Source organism: Cucurbita pepo, chromosome 18 (assembly GCF_057944985.1).
Source record: "Cucurbita pepo subsp. pepo isolate OVF chromosome 18, ASM5794498v1, whole genome shotgun sequence".
In the NCBI taxonomy this organism is placed as follows: domain Eukaryota; kingdom Viridiplantae; phylum Streptophyta; class Magnoliopsida; order Cucurbitales; family Cucurbitaceae; genus Cucurbita; species Cucurbita pepo.
In genome coordinates, this window is record NC_141815.1 from 10,102,232 (window position 1) to 10,117,583 (window position 15,352).

The 15,352-nt window shown below is 35.4% G+C and overlaps 2 protein-coding genes, 1 long non-coding RNA gene and 1 pseudogene across 3 annotated transcripts; 1 reads left to right on the top strand and 3 right to left on the bottom strand.

Annotated features, from left to right (window-relative positions):
• Nucleotides 1-971: 971 nt before the first annotated feature.
• On the bottom strand, nucleotides 972-2,513 carry LOC111780635 (uncharacterized). Its single transcript, XM_023661094.2, has one exon. The coding sequence runs from the start codon at nucleotides 2,272-2,274 to the stop codon at nucleotides 1,117-1,119; it is 1,158 nt and encodes a 385-aa protein (XP_023516862.2). The 5' UTR covers nucleotides 2,275-2,513; the 3' UTR covers nucleotides 972-1,116.
• Nucleotides 2,514-6,589: 4,076 nt separating this feature from the next.
• LOC111780590 (bHLH transcription factor RHL1) lies at nucleotides 6,590-9,411 on the top strand. Its single transcript, XM_023661025.2, has 6 exons — nucleotides 6,590-7,191; nucleotides 7,275-7,430; nucleotides 7,552-7,617; nucleotides 8,075-8,140; nucleotides 8,276-8,344; nucleotides 8,598-9,411. Exons 1-6 carry the CDS (start codon nucleotides 6,679-6,681, stop codon nucleotides 8,988-8,990), a joined length of 1,263 nt encoding a protein of 420 aa, XP_023516793.2. The 5' UTR covers nucleotides 6,590-6,678; the 3' UTR covers nucleotides 8,991-9,411.
• A 1,920-nt stretch (nucleotides 9,412-11,331) lies between these two features.
• On the bottom strand, nucleotides 11,332-14,191 carry LOC147787355 (uncharacterized). The gene is made up of 2 exons (XR_015413603.1): nucleotides 14,055-14,191; nucleotides 11,332-11,643 (listed from the first exon to the last, which is right to left on the bottom strand). It is a non-coding gene; the product is annotated as an uncharacterized LOC147787355 (long non-coding RNA).
• Nucleotides 12,471-14,058, bottom strand: LOC147787356 (uncharacterized; annotated as a pseudogene).
• Nucleotides 14,192-15,352: the final 1,161 nt, after the last annotated feature.

Sequence of the window (15,352 nt, forward strand, 5' to 3'; positions counted from 1 at the left end):
AACAATTTATTGACAAAAATCGTTATCATCACTTCATAGATTAACGCCAAACATTTTAATGTTCGTTTGAAAGGTGAATCACGGGTAGCCAAAGCTATGGAGCCAAGGAGTTCTGTAAAATACCACAAGATCTCTCCATTTCTAGGCGTATTAAGAAGCTTTCATGGATCTCTCCTTGGCAGCTTCATTTTGTGAAACTTGTACGTTTGAAGCAGAAACATTATCACTTATCACTTTTTAAAATGATCTCTCAGTCAAACTTTCATATTGGTCCAAGCTATTGGGGTCATGGGGCACTTGGTGAGGTTGACTAATTCGGGTGTTCGAGCCATAATTAGATATGCCAAGCATACATGTATCGTGCGCCAAACATACACGTATCCATGCCTCGAGGTTTTCCCTCTTTTTCTAAGTTTAAGTAACCAGTGGGGTATGGAAGTTTGGTTCGCCAGCCTAGCCTCAACATTAAGAGTATCCGTCAATTATAGCAAACTCACCAACAAGTTAAGTATAGAAATCTATCAAGCCAAACTTGTGGCATGGATGAAGCTATGCCAGAAGGCCCAGAACCATCAGAGTGATAAACATGATTTATATATCAGCAGATGAGAACGAGGTCTCCTAACTATAACTGTCAGATCCATGTCAATTGGAGTGGGGAACAAACATTCGTTATAAGGGTGTGGAAACTTTTCCCTAACAGACGCGTTTTAAAATCGTGAAGTTGACGGCGATATGTAACGGACAAAAACGGATAATATTTGCTTTATGAAACTAACAAAAAAATCACTCAAAATGATCTTAGATCTACAGTCAAAATATGCAAATTAGGCACTCCATCAGGGGATATTCACTTTCAATACCTCAAATGTTGTGCTACTAGAGGCTCATGAATTGATCAACACAAAACTTTCAACAATATTAACTGATCTAAAAAATGTAGAACAGCTTAACAGAGTAACAGCGGTTGATGACTGTAAACTGATATCTTACATGAATTAGGAATTATGAGAGCCATGAATCAATAAGTCAAAAAGGACATAAAAAATGAAGGTTTGAATACAAATAATAGTAGGAGAATTACCACAAACCGATCTAAGCAGTTCTTAACACCAATCAGTTTCGACCGAGTGGAAGAGATCTACAACTATACGTTTCCTTAAAATCTGACTTCTTAGATGAGGTGAATATCGAAGCATAGACTTCTTTGGTAGCATTGGCAGGGGCCATGTCTGCTGCTTTGAAACGCTTTACAGCACCATTACTAGCTGCAACCTTTACCTGAACTCCACCCTCTGGCCGCTTATTATGCCTGTCGGGCTTAGCAGAAACCTTCTCCAAAGCCTTAACTTCAATACCGTGCTTTTTACCAGACAAACACGATGCTGCCAATTCCACAGTTGCATCGCCATCCATACCCACTTCCACATTCCTCACTTTCTTCGTCTTCTTCTCCTTTGGTTTCGATTTCGATTTCTCTTCCTCCATCCTCTCCCTCATTTCTGCTACCTCCTCCTCACTCCCATTGATCACAAACTTGTCTCTGTCCGAAAACTCAGCATGACAAACAAGGCAGGAAGAGGATTTAACCTCCTTCAAGGCCTTTGCACTCAGCACATGTCCACAAGTTCTCAGAGCAAAAAACTTATACTTGCCATTGAACTCAAGGCCAGTAATCGGGCATTGGAACCGCGATCCTGAAATTGCATTGCGACTCGATTCTGTACCGGGAATCACCGAAAGATTAATCTTGATCATATCCTTCAGACCCTTGATATGCCCAAATCCCTTTGGCAGCTTCTTCTCTAGCAAAGCCTGCACAAGCGACTCCTTATTGAAAATATTCCCAAGCCAATCGATCACACAAGGTTCCCTCAAAGGCTCGTTAGAAAGAGCGCAATTCAACCACTTGGACAGCCTCTGCTCGTTAGGATCAACCTTGTCGGGCTTCTTTTCTGCGTACATATTAAGGTAGCAGTCACGAGATTCAGCCCCTGTTGCCCCGCCATCGCCACCGCCCCCAAGGACCCTGGTTCTCAAAATTAACGTAGACAGAGGGGGAATCAGAGAACTGGGAATCGTGGTGGAATCAAGGAGAGGTTTCCCATTCAGGGTGAAGTAGAAAGACGACACAATCGTTTCGGGAACAAGAAAAGACTTCAGTTCTTCAAGGGTTTGGACCGAATTTCGTGCTAGGTTTACGATTTCGGATTGAATTTGTAGCTCGGGAGAGCAAACGAAGAACTGAAAACAGTGTTGCTTCATCTGATGCATTAGTTAGGGTTTCAAGAATCGAAAACGATAACAAGATATTCCGAAGCTAGGGTTACGCAATCACGATTGAGAAACAACGATGATTCTTAAGGAAATTCCTTACCTAGGGTTTCGATCACAAACAGAACAACGACGATTATGCAACTCGAACCACAAATGTTTCTCTCTTCCTACCCCAATCTGGAAACCATTTGATTCCTCTCTTAAAACTGCGGCCAATCCTATTTATACGTTCTTTATTATGTGCGCCAACATTCTTATTAATTCCCCTTTAAATACTACATCACTTGTGCGGCTGCCTATTTTGTTTGGGCTTGAGCCATCATGGGTATCTATTTACTTTTGGGCTGGGCTCCCGTTTCAACTTTCATTCATGGGCCAGCTTAAGGCCCAGGCCCATTTTCTTTCAACTTTCATTCATGGGCCAGTTTCAGGCCCAGGCCCATCTTCATGGGCATCTTCCTTTCTAGACCCAATGTTACTTGATTGCAGGATTCCTTTAGTCTTTATGATTTCCCTCTTTTCTTTTTGAAAAATACATTTTTTGTCAATAAAAAAAAAAAAAAAGAGAAAACAAACTGCCAATAAATATATATATATATATATATATATATATATATATATATATATATTAATACATATTAAAGTCGGAGAAAACGATCCCATTTTATTAACCGTGAAAAAAATACAATAATGTCTAGCAATTTAAACCACGTTATATTTAATTTTCGAATGTTATTTAAATATTTTTCGTATAAATAAATAAATAAATAATGTATATATATATATATATATATATATATATATACATACACCGTAGATATATACTTATACTCTATTTATTTTACTGTTTAACAAATAATAATTTAAATTATAACATAATTAATACCATCCGTTATTTTTTCCAAATAAATAGCTATTGGGAAGCTTCGTAGAAAACACATTAAATTTAGTTTAATAATTCTAATTTATTATTATTAATAATGATATGGTTAAAAAAATACATAAAATAAATTCTCCAATCATATTCATGCATGATGGTGTTAAAAGGAGCTAATGACAAAACATTGGATTTATACTAATTAAAGCAACCTAGAGTTGACTCTTTAAAATTTTAGGCAGAATATTCAATTAATCTCAAATTTGCAATTTGGTCCCCATTTGGATTATTTCTTGTTTTTAGGGGCTCTTACTTTACTTATTTATGCTCACATCTTTGACAGCTGTTCCGTTGACTTTTTTCAAACAATTTGATTGTGAAAGATTTAAGTGAATATATATATATATATATATATATATATATATATATATATATATAAAATTAGTTTTCAAATGAGGTTAATTATATAAATCTTCCACCATATATTATATGGTTGTGTGGAATATTTTGAGGAAAGCCTTGTAATATTGGAATTGGTTATATATTTGGATAAGATAGAATATATTGCTTCTTAATATATCCTATCTATTCATGTTTACTTTAATGTGTTACACTTTAATTTATAAACCTAAATTCGGGAGTCGTGTATTTTAGAACTTCTAACTAATATTTGTACCTAACTAAATAAATCAAGACTCGAGAGAAATATTTGAATTTAACAAATGGTAGTAGTTTTTTTATTAATATATGTGGTTTTTTTTTATAGGGGTGTATATGGGTTGAATTGGAAAAGTCTTTTGGATTAGCTGAAACTTCGAATTGGTTGGGTGGATGACCTGAACAATTTGAATAGAGTTCGCAAACTAACTCTTTGTTTTCGAATTGGATTATGTTAGGTTGTTGGGTTATTTAAAACTAGAGACCGGACCGAAAAATGTCAATGTGTAAATCGAACAAAGTTTTTGGTTTTACAAAAATTCAACCAAACCCAAATCCAAAAAAATATAACCCAACCTAATCTTTATGGTTTGAGTTTGATAGTCTGAATTTGTAAGGTTATTTGGTCATTTTTATTTGATCGATATCTCAAATTGGTTCGGGAGGAGAACGAAACACCTTTTATAAGAGTGTTGAAACCTTTCCCTAGCCGACGCGTAACGGGGAAACCCATAAGGGAAAGCTCAAAAACTTTGAGAGAAAGCCTGAAAGGGAAAACTCAAAAACTTTGAGAGAAAACGTGAAAGGAAAACTCAAAGAGGACAGTATCTAGATAAGCACTGGTTTCGCTGTGTAACTTTAAAAGACGTGTTCGAGCAAGAAAAAAAAAAAAAAAGAAGACAATGTCTGCCAGTGATGAGTTTGAGCCGTTAGAGTATCATTTTGGTTAAGTCATATTTGGTTTTCATAATTTTATTTTAAATTTTTAATCCTCAAATTTCAATAATTTATAAAATGGATATTTTAGATGTAAAGAAAATACTGGCCAATGAATGGATGACAAGTGGAAATAAACAGATTTTTCAAAAATCAATTTCAAATCCCAAAATTTTTTTTTTTTTTTTGTTTTCCACCCCATATTATGAGAATATTATGTTTGTAACCCATCTTAGTTACAGACCAACACGTTACTTCAAGTCATGAATTTGGTTCCTAAGTGACTCAATTTCTTAAACAACATGACAACGACAACATTAAATCCCACAAAATTATTTATTTTTAAATCTTATAATAAATTAAATAACATTATATCCATTACCAATAACAAACAAAATCAATTTTAATATCACTCATAAAAAAATATTTAATACTTTTTAATCGGTGCAATTTAAATTTTAAAAATAAAATAAATAATTTTCTCGTCCCCTATAAAATATACACGTATTCTTTAATTCAACGAACGAGAAACATTAGAATAAATAGATTAAGACAATGTATCTTAATTTATATTTATATATATATATATATATATTATAAGCTTTTGGAATATATAATTTTTAAATTAAAATAAATTAAGTATTTACAAAATTAAAATTATTCTCTTTGGAATGCATTTTTTTTTTAAATGGGACTGCCAATTGGAAGCTGCCTTCGTGATCCCAAATCTTCCCGAATATTTCTTAATCTAATATTTATTTTCTTTATATAATTAATTAATTTATTTAATTATAATTAAAAAAGGTTTATTTTTTCAACTAACACATCGAATATTTAGCCAAAATTAAGGGGGGAAAATAGAATTGTGGTCGTGGTGACTGAATTACAGCCTTGGATCATGGGGGGAGTTAATTTGAATTTCCAATGTCTACTCGCAGGTAAGAAGTGTACTCGCTTTGTTTGACTTCCACGTGGCTTTTTCTTGCAAATTTAAGTGGGAAATAAATAAATGAAAACTAAAACGAAAACAATCATTGTGTTGGTACAGTTGTAATTATGACTAATCTCCTCAAATAACATTGTTAATCATAAGCAATAACGATCCTCCACGTGGCATTTTGCGGTTTTTAAGGGTGACGTGGTTTATCCGGTCTACCTGGAGGAAAAACCGGAATATATTTTAAACGGCTGGTGAAACTCGACCGCTTGTTATCGCTGCAGGTAGAGACCACGCGAGTATTGGCGCGTGGAGTTATTATTATTTATTTTCCATTGAATTCTGAAATAGCAAGAGAATTTTTATAGATTTTATTGTTAAAAAAAGGCCGTCTCACCTAACAAACACGTCTGTATTTATTTTTTATTTTTGAATATTTTCGTTTTAAACCTAAAAATTAGTTATTATTATTATTATTATTATTTTTAAATAAAGAAGCCATACACGCACATATATAATATTTATGTTATCAACGACACGTAAGGTGCACCGAGTAAGAAGGGTACCTCCTCACAAAGAGGGTCATTGTGACCTGACCCGAGAGTAGTATGCTTGTAGAAAAAAATCCCTCTACATGGTCGTATTAAACGGATTAGTTCCTTCAGTCCATCGTTTCGAGCTTCCAATTCTTTTAAATTGCTACCGTGGTTTGATAACACCAATGGAAAGAACTGTCCAACTTAGTTCATGTGTTTGACTGATAATTTACACCAAAATAAATAAAATTAAGATTATTAGTTAGTTACATCAGTGAAGCTACATGTATAATTTTATCTCGGTGTCTGGCTCTGATACCATTTGTAATAGCCACATCCGCTGTTAACTGATATTGTATGTTGTGACGTTTCGTACTCTTCTCCAACCTTCCGTGTGTGTATATATATATATATATATATATATGTATTATTTAAAAAAAAAAAAAAATAGAAATTAGGGTGAAAAACAAAAGGTGGTGTGACAGAGGGAAGCTCCACCTTTTGCTATTTAATAACGAAACACACAAAAAACAAACTCTCAACCAAATACACAGAGAAACGAAGAAGAAGAAGATAAAAAGCATTTTTCAAACCAAATCCAATATTCCATTCTCTCCGCCGCCTGCTTCCTCTCTCTCCGCCCATCTCCACCCTCCAAACCCTCACCGCCGGCGACTATGCAGCCCTGTAGCAGAGAAATGCAAACCTTCAACTCTCTCTTAAACCACTCCCAAATCTCTCTCCAGGACCTCCACGCCGACGCCACCCACCATTTGAATCCCCCACCGCCGCAGATCCCGGCGTCTCAGCTCCACCATTTTGACCCAGCCGCTGCCGCCTCCCACGACGACTTCCTCGAGCAAATGCTCAACACAATCCCCTCCTGTTCCTGGCCCGACCTCAACCCTTCAAACCCTAAATCCCCTTGGGACCTTAACCCCATCAATAAGCCGTCAAGAGATATCTCCGACGACCACCACCAGAGCCACATCACTGCTACATCTCCGGCTGCCAAGGCCGCCGTCATGCTCCAGCAACAGCTTCTCTTGAACAGAGGAATCTCCGTCTCCGCTGGAAATGGCGTCGCCGACCACGGTCTCCCACCTATGCCTCTCTCCCTCGGAAATGCCGACTTAGACCGCTCCCAAAACGACGTCGTGGAGGGATCCTGCTTCCGCACACCGAACTCGGTTCGTTCCGTCATGGATCTGTCAATTCCTCGCCGTGGACTTCAATTTTTTTATTCTGATTTTTGGGGTTTTTATTTTCTCAGGGAGGTTCCATTCAATCGCATAGCTTCGGAGCTCCAGGGAACGGGATGAGTCAAACTCCGGCCGGCGGATCCGTCGGAGTTTCTCCATCTCAGCCGAAGCAGAAGGTCAGAGCTCGCAGAGGCCAAGCCACAGACCCACACAGTATCGCCGAAAGGGTAACTAAAATTTTCCGTTCGATTTTCTTCCGTTTTCTCGGGAACCAAACAGAAACAAAATTAGGGTTTCGATTAAGATTTCTGGGAATTTGATAATGTAAATTTTGTCTGGTTCGTATAGCTTCGAAGAGAGAGAATTGCAGAGAGAATGAAAGCACTGCAAGAACTCGTTCCCAACGCAAACAAGGTCAGTTTCGTCCTTTCATCTTCTTTTATTTATTTAATTCATTTATTAAAAAAGAAAAAAATGGAGTCCGCCATTGGAGAGCTCGAGCTCTCTGCAAGACTGTAACCGCCGGTCAGTTTTGCACCTGCTCCGTAATTTAACCAACTTGTCAGGGTATTATAGTCATTAATCTTCCGGTGAAAAACTAATCTCACGGAATTTCAGGAACACGTGTCGTAAGTATAACATGGCAGTTACTTTAAAAAAATGACGAGCATGTAAATAATAGCAACGCCTGTTTATTTAAAATATTAATAATGTACTTCGGAAATAACCAGACCTGGAAATTGGAATATTTATTGGTACTAAATGGGAATATTAATAAATAAGGAAGAGGAAAAAGGGGATTAAGAGCTAATTAATTGGAAAATTAAATTAAATTAATTGTAATGAATCTGAAAAGGGTTTGGAATTTCAGACAGATAAGGCTTCAATGCTGGATGAGATCATCGACTACGTTAAATTCCTCCAGCTCCAAGTCAAGGTATGGCCCTAATTCTATATCTTAATTTATTTAATTATTTATTAATTGTAATTATTAAATATTTAATTAATTTTTTAAAAAAAGATTCCCTGAATGGGATTATTAATTTAATTTTTATTATTTTATTTGGTGTAGGTTCTGAGCATGAGCAGGTTGGGAGGTGCAGCAGCTGTGGCTCCTCTCGTTGCTGACGTGTCATCTGAGGTTAGTTTTGTAAATTAAAAAATATTATTGAAGATTAATGGGTTTTTTTAATTAAGAAAAAGGAGGAAATTTGGGGATTAAGCTAAGTTGATGAGGCGGCTCAGAATTCCTTTAACAGAAGACGACAAAAGGAAAAGGGCACGCGTGCGAAGCCTTTTTAGCAGCTTTTGGTTTGGTTGTCGTTTTTGTTTAAATGAGAATAATAATAATAATATTCATAATTTGGTAATTAGTGAAAACGCTGTCGTTTCAGGGAGGTGGTGAGTGTATGCAAGGGAGTGGGGCCCAAGGTGGTGGTCGGAATTCGAACAATGGCGTGGGTGGTGGAAACCAAACGGCGTCGTCGAATGATAGCATGACGGTGACGGAGCAGCAAGTGGCGAAGCTGATGGAGAAGGATATGGGATCGGCGATGCAGTATCTGCAGGGGAAAGGGTTGTGTCTTATGCCGATCTCTCTGGCGACGGCGATTTCGACATCCACGTGTCACACTAGGAATCCAATGATGAACGGCGGTGGTCAGCATCCGGTGATGGGGACGAATGGAGAAGGGCCGACGTCGCCAAGCATGTCTGTGCTGACGGTGCAGTCGACGAGCATGGGGAACGGCTCCGTTAAGGATGCCGCCTCCGTATCGAAGCCGTGAGGAGGACGGCGCGTGGAGGATTGACTTTTGAGAAAAAGAAGAAAAAGAAGTCAACGATTGTAGAAGTCTACGAAAATAAGGCAGTCTTTTAATACGGCGCCGTATTGTCGTGGACTTTGTTTGGCCTGTAAACCCTAAACCCTAACCTAAAGAAGGCCCTAAAAAAAAAAAAAAAAAAAAAAAAAAAAAAAAAAAAGCGAAGGCAAAAGCACCTCCCTCTGACATCAAAAGCTTCTCCTTTGCACCACATCCCAAGCAACCTTTTTTTTTTTTTTTTTCTTTTTGTTTTTTTTTTTTGGTTTATGGGTTTAATTAAAGCAATTTTATGGTAATTGCTTAATTTGCTTAGCTTAACCAACTAAATTATGTTCTTCTTGTTATTATTCTACAACTTGACTCAATGGGTTTGTGTTCTAATTCAGTAATGAGTAATTAATTAGAGATAATTATTTACAAATCATGTCTTCCTTTTTGTTCTTCTTCTAAAAAGGGATGGATTAGTGTGTTTGTTAATTATTGGGTTTAAGTTTAATAAATAATAATTAAGTCAAGATTAGATGGGTTCAGAAGTTATTTTCTTATTATTTAAAATAAAAATAAAAAAACAAGATAAACCCTAAACCCTAAATCTAAATAAGCTAAATATTTAAGGGTTGGTTAGGCAATAGAATTTGAAAGTGGTAGGTAATCTTTCACTAACCATTATGGTATCAAGTGTTTATGTTCCTTACGCTTCTGACTTTCCTTTTCTAAAAGATAAAGGTCTTCACCCTTCAAATATATATATATATATATATATAGCAACAGATAAAATAACATATACATTATGAGTCAATAAAATGTTGATGAAATTAATCTTATAATGGATGAAATGATGTCCCTACTCCCTACAAAAGCAAATGGTAGGAAATTTTTTGTCTTACTCGTACCCTTCTCTACCTGTAAATTTACTTTACATTGACGCGTTTTCATTCAAGTATATGAGAGAATAAATTCGAAGAAAACAAAGTTAGTTGTTCTCATTAGATGAGAGTAGGAACTACCTACGATCCTAATGTGAAAATCAAGATTGAAAATTAATAACTCATTATTACAAGCATACACAAAGCTTAATCTAATTCAAATATAGTATAATTTCAATCCTTTAATTCCAACATGAATCATGGAGTATATGAGATGGATGAAAAAGGGGATTATTCTAAAGCATAAGAGAAAGGCAAACTTTAGGGTTAGAAAAGCATCAAATGAGCAGAAAAAATATGGGGAATTGAAATGGAGTAGTTTGCTGTCGGACTCTTTCTAGAAGAAATAAATGAGAATATCCAATGTTTATCTCAAACAAAGCATGAAGTGAAGAAAGGGCCAATAAGAAATTAGGGGTTGGATGAATTAACAAATAATATCTTCAATTTTGACTTTGATTTCTCCTTTGTTTTTTGGTGTTTTTTCTTTTTTTCATTTTTAATGTTTGGTCGTATTTATTGAACACCCTTGAAAAGGAGTGGGAAGCGACTAATGGGCCCATGACGACCGACATGTAGTCCACTACTCTTAAAGTCAAATACGGAAGAATTTTTATTCAATGGTGGGGTTAATTTCAGACTCATTTTCATCGTTTCATTCATTATTTCTATTATTTTTTTAAGTATTATTTCCACATGATTGATGAAAAGAAGTCTTCATAGATGCGTGTCCATGGAAAAATCGAAATCTGATGGATTCAAAGTTAGAATTTAGTCACTATAGTTTAAAAGTGAAAGTTTATTCCTATGATTTGATATACGTGTGAGATCTTAAAATTCGGAGACTTATTAGACACTTTTTAGAGTGTAGAGATCAAATAAACACAATTCTAAATGTTCGAGTACCTGACTTGTAATTTAACCTAATATGCAACAGTTCAAGTCCATTGCTAGCAGATCTTGTCTTAACGACTTAAGTTCATTCCTATGATTTAAACGGAGAGGTTTCTACACCCTTATAAATAATGTTTCGTTCTTCTCTCAACAGACGTGGGATCTTACATCGTAAATGTTTTAATCAGCTAAGAGCTTTGGTTGAATTACTTGCTAGGGAATTCGTGTTCGATGGTCAAATTGGAATGAGAACCTTCGTTGAGTTGGGGAGGAAAATGGAAAAGATAATTTTCTTTTAGTAGGTCAGGTGGAACGAATTTCAACTCGAACTAACTTCTTTCCCGTCATATTCTAGAATTTTATAAGCCTCTGCCATCTATGACAGTCTGCAATGGAGTTTTCTCTCTGATATTGTCAATAACCCAACAAATACAGAGATACAATGAGATATAGATATATATTATATAGACATAACGGAAGAGAGATTAACATAAAACGGGGCATTCTAATTTCTAATAACCATAGAAAGTCTGTAGGTACACCAAAATTCTTTGTGACATGAACTCCATCAAGAACCCAAGTGTTGTGTATAGTATAAACAAAAGAATCTTCCAAACTTGAACCATTCTCAATGACTCTCTAAGGGACTCTTTCCAAATTGCCCAAAGGGTCGCTTCAGAGAACAGCAGGCCGGGATGAAAAGAGTCTATTTCTTTACAATATTTCGGAAAGCTCGAACCAAAGAATCTTTGCCTTGCCCCTAAAATTTGTCCACAACAAAACTTCCAGCAACCTGTCTGGGAAGGCAGATTGAAAGACTAAATTTTTTTCAAAATGAAAGATCAGCCCATAGCCACAAAAGGTCAATGAAGCAGAAAAATGAAAGATCAATCATCGATAGAATGGATATATTTGTTAGTCGACTTGATGGATCTCTTCGAGATTCATAGGTTAAAAATCTGATCAGGGTATTGAATGTAAATAATCCTAGAATTTCTCAAGGGCGTCGAGTTTTAGACTAGCCTATTAAATGATCTCGATCATATTATGGTATCTAAGGTACATGTCATAACTTCCCTGAACTCCTTTCTAAAGGAAAGATTTCTAATCCTAAATGCATTTTATCATGAAGTATTATCCTAATTTTTCCACAAGGATAAAAGAGTGAAACTCCTTAATCAAACGGCGTTCCTTAACAAGGGCTCTTACCACATCCGAAAAACCTATTTCAATCGGCAGTCATACTCCCAACACAGCCAATCAGTACTAAAAGAAGCATTCTGGGGATCACGGCATTGATAATAAGTCTTTCCTAGAAGCAATATCTTACGCAATGGAGTATTTTGAAAATTGTGGCAAGACAGTATTCTGGGGATCACTGCATTGATAATCAAAATTCAGATGCTGTAATTCTCACAAGGTTACTGAAGAACAAATATAGAGTTTCAGTACTTACGACCCCCTTTTTTTTTGGGATGACAATCAGTTTCATCGATAGAATGAAATTTTCAGGGAAAAAAATGCTTGGCCTTGGCCATAGGAGGTAAGCAATTATGACATGATTTTGGATTTCTTCACCAGTTTTACACAAACACAGCAGTGAGGGTGAGAGGAATGTAATAAATAGTTTCAGAAATTTTATTTTTGTTTTCGGAATATGGTTAAATTTTTAAATGTTTCTTTAAGAAAAGTGAAAATCTTAGTAAAGAATTGGTAAGGAAACAAGCATGGATTCCTCTTTGATCGAGGATTGGAGAATATTTCAAAGGGTCTTAAGGAGCGATTTATGGCTGAAAAGGCTTCTAGAGTCGCATGTCAAATGCCAATCATCTAAAAGCAAAACCAGCTAATGTGTCCATGAGGATGGATGATCCATGCTCAGGATTCCAAGTCTATGAGATATCACTTAATTGAGTTGAATATATTTTCCAAAAGGCTAAAACCAACTTCCTTCTAAATTGACCTTATGCATATTCCCCATGCACTTCACATTTCTCCATACTCAAATTGTTATTGAAAGGTCATTTCTATACAGGGAACTGAAGCAATTCTCAAATCATAAGCTAAGCAAGAACATTCGTTATGAGCTAACCTTCCCATACTAAAGAGGTTATGCAGTCAAGAATTCAATATGGAAGACAAACGAAGCAGTATTTCTACAAACTATTGAAGCATCCAAATAGTGTGAATCAACTACCAGGACCGTGACTGACATACAAGGAGCAGTGAGAGTAAGTGAACTTTAATTAGATATCATACCCACAAGGTTGTGCTCATTATGTAACCGCTCATGCCCACTGCCAACAGACATTGTCTTCTTTGAGTTTTCCCTTTTGGACTTCTCCTCAAGGTTTTTAAAATTCGTCTTCTAGGGAAAGAATTCCACATCCTTGTAAAGAATGTTTCTGTAACACCTCAAGCCCACCACTAGCAGATATCGTCTTCTTTAGACTTTCCCTTTCGGGCTTCCCCTCAAGATTTTTAAAACGCGTATTCTAGTGAGAGGTTTCTACACCCTTATAAGAAAAATATTTCGCTCTCCTCCCCAACCAGTGTGTGATCTCACATATTAGAAGTTAGAACTACCCTACCTTAAAATTATTTGCATAAAAGGGAAGGAATAGGCCTTTGTAAGTTGGAAAGAAGATTGATATCATTACTAATACTATTGCCACAATCATCTATATACAGAATAAAAAAAGAAGCAAAAAACACGATAACGATAATGATGAGACTCTGACTGCTCAAAGTTGTTCCGCCGGGGGATGATGTTAGTTTAATCAGTAGGCTTAAAAGTATTGGGTTGCGGGAGCATCAAGGGACCTCTCCTTGAATCTTCGTCATCTAGGAGTCTTTGAACCCTACTGTTCTGACAAAACTTCCTATCAAAATGCTTCACCTACCAAATCAAAACCTACTAGACCATAAATTCTAAGAACCAACGCCTTACTGAAATCTCAAGTGATCAGACGATGACATTCACCCAAGAAACCTGCAAAGCTTGACAAATTCGGCCCTCAAAATTTTACACTCGGCAGGATAAATTAGGCCAACAGAAGCTATTTCAGTGGATTTTTTGTCCGATTTCTTCTCCACACAAGCATAAAAACTATCGCGAGGCTTGTTCAGATGCATCAAATTGCCATATTAACACTCAAACATTATTATCAAACAGAAACCTATAGAATAAGTGATTGAGAGAGAGAACCTTGTAGCAAGCTTGTCTAGATTCCGCTAGAACGTCGCTATGAACTTCATCTGAGCCCTCCGTTGTTTGGGTTCCTTCGCAGTTGGCGGGGTTTTTCGTCGTTCCAACCAATTTCAATCAGTAGCTTCGGGCCTTCAGATTTGGGCCCAACCAAATTGGAGTCCATGAATCTTATTATTTAAATCCTTCAGGAAAAATAATATAAAAACAATTACGGGAAAATATAAGCATTTAAGTATTTCCTATAATTTTCATGCATAACAAATCACCTTTCAAATATATATATATATATATATAGGAATGTAAATTAAAATAATTTTTTTCGTATTTAAAATATTTCTCCAACATACTTTTTAATAACCATAATCAATTTCAATTATAAAATTAAATATTAAACTAGTTTTAAATCATAGAATAAACAAATATATATATATTAAAAAAATTTATATCTATAGTTCTAGTGATTAAGAGATTAAATATGTTAGGAATCACGACTCTCCACAATAATATAATATTGTTCACTTTGAGTATAAGCTCTTATGGTTTTGCTTTGAGCTTCCTAAAAGGTCTCGTACCAATGGTGATGTATATTTATAAACCCATAATCGTTATTTAAATTAGTCCATGTGGGACTCGCTCCCAACCATTCTCAATAAAATATATATAATAATAATAATAAATAGATTTATGAGTCATAACCGTAGTAAAATTATATAAAGAATGAAATTTATTAATATTTTAAAATTTATTAGACAAGTAAAAAAAATTGAAAGTTGGATTAATGTTTTTTTTTTTTTTTAATTTAAGCTTAAATAGAAAAGTATGAGAGAATTTTGTAATTAATTGATTAGAGTGAGATTAGCGCTGAATTAATCACTAATTAGAAAAAGAGTATCTTATTTAGGAATTACTAATGATGGTGACTTAGTGGCAAAGAAAGCTAAGTTGGGGAGACACATTAACTCTAAACTAGTTAATTAGGATTAGACATGGTGTTGTCTTTTCAAATTTAAATGTCAGTCTATCCCATACTCAAAATTATTATAATTGAGATATGGAAATGATACGAGACCATTTATAAATGAGAATGATTTTGAGGATATGATGATCGAGAAACGTTGAAAAAATTAAAATTACTGTTTATTCCAACAAAATGCACGTTCATTTTCTATGACTCGATCATAGGAATATAAAAGTTAAATGGGCACATCGTATGAGAATGATAAGACTCTTAGAAGCCAAATTCGAATTCTAATATCCTTGGCATTAGGTCTTAGAAATGGCATCGTAACGGGACA

Bases quoted from the DNA above. Each gene is read 5' to 3' on its own strand.
- LOC111780635 (XM_023661094.2), bottom strand. From the start codon at position 2,274: ATGCATCAGATGAAGCAACACTGTTTTCAGTTCTTCGTTTGCTCTCCC.
- LOC111780590 (XM_023661025.2), top strand. From the start codon at position 6,679: ATGCAGCCCTGTAGCAGAGAAATGCAAACCTTCAACTCTCTCTTAAAC. The intron at 7,431-7,551 runs GTAACTAAAATT...TGGTTCGTATAG, and splicing joins CACACAGTATCGCCGAAAGG to CTTCGAAGAGAGAGAATTGC. The intron at 8,141-8,275 runs GTATGGCCCTAA...TATTTGGTGTAG, and splicing joins TCCTCCAGCTCCAAGTCAAG to GTTCTGAGCATGAGCAGGTT.